General features: G+C 46.0%; 1 protein-coding gene across 1 annotated transcript; it reads right to left on the bottom strand.

The window, feature by feature from the left end:
• Positions 1-222: 222 nt before the first annotated feature.
• LOC119961195 (zinc finger protein 23-like) lies at positions 223-3618 on the bottom strand. The gene is made up of 2 exons (XM_038788653.1): positions 3509-3618; positions 223-2138 (listed from the first exon to the last, which is right to left on the bottom strand). Exon 2 carries the CDS (start codon positions 2029-2031, stop codon positions 817-819), a length of 1215 nt encoding a protein of 404 aa, XP_038644581.1. The 5' UTR covers positions 2032-2138; positions 3509-3618; the 3' UTR covers positions 223-816.
• Positions 3619-4958: the final 1340 nt, after the last annotated feature.

The raw sequence follows: 4958 nt of genomic DNA, 5'->3' as shown, positions 1-4958 counted from the left end.
TTTTCTGCTCATCCAGTACTGGATGTGGGATTAACAGTTTGATAATTGAGTAACAGTGGAGGAATGGAGAGGGATGGTGGTGAGGTAGAGCTAGGTGTTGTCAGTGTACATGTGAAAACTAACACGGTGCTTTTGGATGATGTCACCTTGGGGCAGCTTGTAGATGGGAAATAGGAGGGGCCGAGGACAGATCCTTGGGGGCCACAGTCTAAGAATTTTGGATAGGCAGGTTGGAGATGGGGTGCTAGTTTGCAAAGATGGTCAGATGAACACCTTTTTTTTTAAAAAAAAGGATGATTGATGACAGTGAATTTAAGAGAGAATCATTAAGGATATCAGTCACATGGGGAAGTTGGATGGTCAGCATTTTTTTGAGGAGAGGGTCAAGGGAGCAAAAGGTGGGTCTCATGGCCAAGATGAGCTCTGAGAGGGAAGGAGATAGAGAAACTGGAGAAAGATGTGAGTTCAGGACTCAGACTTTGAGGAAATGTAGAAATGGTTTGGCCTGGTGGGTTAGTGGGAGGGAGGGAAGCAGCAGAGGCAGCTGATCAGATTGTCTCAATCTTAGTGACAAAGAAACTCCATGAGCACCTGTTGTTGGAGGTGAGGATGGAGGAGACAGGGGAGAGGGAGAACACTTCAAAAAGAACTAACTTATGTTAGAGAGTCAACACACTGTGTTTAGCACAAAACTGATTTATTTGACTATTATCTACAATATTAGTGAAGATATATGGGCTGGAGTTTATTAACATCAGCAGAAACAGACCCCAATAAACATGGTTCAGTGTGGATATGATTAACCCCAAAATCCAATCACTGTAGTCCATTGTGAACTCGCTGGTGTTTGCACAGGGTGGATGAGGTAGTAAATCCCTTCCCACACTCTGGGCAGGCGAATGGTCTCTCCCCAGTGTGAACGCGTTGGTGTCGCAGCAGTGTGGATGACTGAGTGAATCCTCTCCCACATTTGGAGCAGGTGAATGGCCTCTCCCCAGTGTGAATTCTCTGGTGTGCAGTGAGTTGTTCTGCTCCCCTGAACCCTGTCTCGCAGTGAGAGCATCTGAACGGTCTCTCGTCAGTGTGAACGCGTTGATGGCGGATCAGTTCCCCAGACCTTTTATAGCACTTTTCACAGTCTGGACATTTAAATGGTCTCTCTGTGGTGTGAACACGTTGATGATACATCAGTTCCCGGGGACTTTTATAGCACTTTAGACAGTCTGGGCATTTAAACGGTCTCTCATCAGTGTGAACACTCTGGTGTTTCAGCAGGGTGGATAAATCAGTGAATCTGTTCCCACACTCTGAGCAGGGGAATGGTCTCTCCCCAGTGTGAACTCGCTGGTGCGTCAGCAGTGCAGATGACTGAGTAAATTGCTTCCCACACTCTGAGCAGGTGAACGGTCTTTCCCCAGTGTGAATACGTAGATGTACAGTGAGTTCTTCTGATCGCCTGAACCCAGATCCACAGTGAGAGCACTTGAACGGTCTCTCATCAGTGTGAACAAGTTGATGACGCATTAGGTCCAGGGAACTTTTATAGCACTGCCCACAGTCTGGGCATTTAAAAGGTCTCTCCTCAGTGTGAATTCGCTGGTGTTTCAGCAGGTTGGATGACTGAGCGAATCCCTTCCCACACTTGGAGCAGGTGAATGGCCTCTCCCCAGTGTGAACTCGCTGGTGCGTCAGCAGCCCTGATGTGCGAGTGAATCCCTTCCCACACTCGGGGCAGATGAATGGTTTGTCCCCACTATGAACTCGCTGGTGTCTCAGCAGCTGGGAGGATTGGGTGAATCCCCTCCCACACTGTGGACAGGTGAATGTTCTCTCCACACTGTGAACCCACTGGTGTTGCAGCAGGTTGGATGATCGAGCGAATCCCTTCCCACACTCAAAACAGGTGAACGGCCTCTCCCCAGTGTGACTGCGACGATGAGATTCCAACTCAGATGGGGATTTAAATCCCTCCTCACAGTCTCCACATTTCCAGGGTTTCTCCTCACTGTGATTGTTGCCGTTTTCTTCCATGTTAAAAATTCATCGATATACAGTTTGCAACTAAGTGGGGAACTCTGTCCGATTATGACGTGGTTTGCTTTGTGTTTGTTGATTGCAAATCCTCCCCTTCGCACGCCCTGTGAAATTGATTTAAAACAGAAAACAGGGAGTGAGAGAGAACCCACAAAAACACAAAGGCAGGTTCTGAAATTGAGCTGAATGGATCTGGTCATTTGTGGGGCCGGCACCAAGAAAAAATGACCATGAAAGCTACTGGATTGTTGTAGAAAAACAACTGGTTCATCAATGTCTTTCAGGGAAGGGAACTTGCCACCGCTGTGAACCGAGACAAGACTCTGACGTCTGTAACTACATAATAGGAGAAATAGAACATTCGGCCCATCGAGCCTGCTCCACAATTCAGCACAATCATGGCTGATCTTAATCTTCAACTCCACTTTCCCATCAGCTCCCCAGATCCTTTTGACTTCCCAAGAGACCAAAATAATAATAATCTTTACTATTGTCACAAGTAGGTTTACATTAACACTGCAATGAAGTTGTTGTGAAAAGTCCTTAGTCGCCACATTCCGGTGCATGTTGGAGAATTCTCAGGGAGAATTCGGAATGTTCCCCAAACGGAACTTATTTGGGACTTGTGGGAGGACATGCCCGCAGACACAGGGAGAACAAGCGGGAATCAGACATGGGACCATGGCGCTGTGAAGCAACAGTGCTAACTACTGTGCCACCATGCCGTCCTCAATTCCCTCCATCTCAGCCTTAAATATATTCAATGATGGAGCATCCACAACACTACGGGGTAGAGAATTCTGTGATAAGAGAAGCAGAAAGGGGAAGTGAGAGATACAGAGCGAGAATGGGAGCAGTGGGACAGGAAAAGGTGTGGGAGACACAGAGCGATGGAGAGGTATTTTATAAACCTACAACTGAACTACAATTTCCCAAACACTCAAACTCCACTTTCTAGATGGACCAGGTCATCTTCGTGACTTGCTTGACATCTGGTCTTGGATTTCCTCTATTTAAATATGGGGCAGAGCGAGATCTTGGTCTTCAGTCCCCAGTCCAAATTCGTTAGCCACTGACTCCAGCCCTCTCCCTGGGAATTGTCTGAGGCTGAAGTAAACTATTTACTAATTCCCAAACCGAGATTCTGAGCAGACATTCACATCACCAACAGGATCGCCTATTCCCACTATAGCGAGATTGACCCAACTCCAGCCTGGTTTCATGGCGGATCCTATTGCCCCCAATAAAGATGGCGGCCGTGCATGCGCTCTGCTGTCCAGTGCCCCCCAAAAAGATGGCTCCAACTTCGTCTATTGTGCAAGATGGCGGCTGCAAAATCGGTCCGAACACAGGACCTCGAGCTTTTCATTTGTGGTATGAGGCCTTCATCCGGTATTATTAAAGCTTCCCTTCCTGCACCGGGTGTTTATGAAGCCTTCCCTCTCGCCCACCGCTTCCATTTAACCTCACTTACCTGCTATCTCCAATCAGTTTCTGCTCTTCCTGCAGCTCCGACACCAACACGTCCGACCACTGCCAACACCCGCACTGCGCACGCTCCAGCAAAAGCGGAAGATCTCCTGTGGTGAATATAGGGTATATTCACCCTCTCAATGCATGCTGGGTAGTCACATCACCATTACGACGCGATATTGTCGAATACAAATTCATTTTACGTGCTCCGATTATAATTTGAACCATAGAAGTAAAAATCTGAAGTCCGCATTATGAATGGTGGGGGATCTGCTCCATAAAATACAGAGGAGAGGGCTGGCGTAGTTATTGTGATAGATGTTGTTTCCAGCAACATAGGTAGAATACAACAAGAGGTTTACCTCGGGAGCATGAGCAGCTTAGATTTGAATTACATAGCGGACAAAAAAGTAATACCCTCCAGATTACTATTTGCTTTGAGTAAATGGGGTCAAAATGTCGAATGCGTTATTCGTGTGGGAGAAATGACTTTTGATTCAAAAGGCACAAATGAAATGAAATGAAATGAAAATCGCTTATTGTCACGAGTAGGCTACAAATGAAGTTACTGTGAAAAGCCCCGAGTCAGGAGTGGGGAAAGAGGGAGTTGTATCATTGGGTTAACCTTCAATTGAACCAGATTGGGACTGGAACCCGGGTGAATCACATTAGGGCTGGCGAAAGAGAGATTTAAACAAACCGGTTGGCGATGCAACAGGGTTGAGGTGAGGGGAAAGACTGAAATTTAACGAGCAAAGTCAAAGTAGCAATACAGGAAATGATAACCAAGTTATCAGATATGTACAAATATAATGCTGCAACAGAGGGTCAGAGTAGGGAAACAGGATAGAAAGAGATTTAAATGCTCTCTATCTGAATATACCAGCATTTGTAATAAGATAGATGAACTGATGGCAGAGATAGAAATAAATGTGCATGGTATCGCAAAGTTGCTCAGGTTTGAAACTGAATATTCTGGGGTAGTTGACAGAGGATAGGACGAGATTAAAGGGTATGGTTAGTTCTGTTGATCACATTTGAGATCAACACAGTGGTGAGAAATTATCTTGGCTCAGAAGATGAAAATGTGGAATTAGCTTGTCTGGAGATAAGCAAAATAAGTGTAGTAAGTCACAGTTGTATTTAGTAGTTTAAATGTCACTTAACAGTAGCAGCCTGTTCGCTTTATAACAGCTGTAGAAATAATAGGGACTTGTGAGAAAGGGAATTGTAGATATTTATAACCAAGAAATGAATTGGATAATGTGAAATGGCAGGGGTAGGATTCAGGATGGCTGCATGGTGTATACCCAGGACAGTTTAAGTGAAAGGGGGTGGAATGATAGCACAGTGGTTAGCACTGCTGCTTCACAGCGCCAGGATCCCAGGTTCAATTCCCGGCTTGCGGAGTCTGTGCGGAGTCTACACATTCTCCCCGTGTCTGCGTGGAT

Source organism: Scyliorhinus canicula, unplaced genomic scaffold (assembly GCF_902713615.1).
Source record: "Scyliorhinus canicula unplaced genomic scaffold, sScyCan1.1, whole genome shotgun sequence".
Classification (NCBI taxonomy): domain Eukaryota; kingdom Metazoa; phylum Chordata; class Chondrichthyes; order Carcharhiniformes; family Scyliorhinidae; genus Scyliorhinus; species Scyliorhinus canicula.
This window is presented reverse-complemented; position numbering and strand designations above follow the sequence as displayed.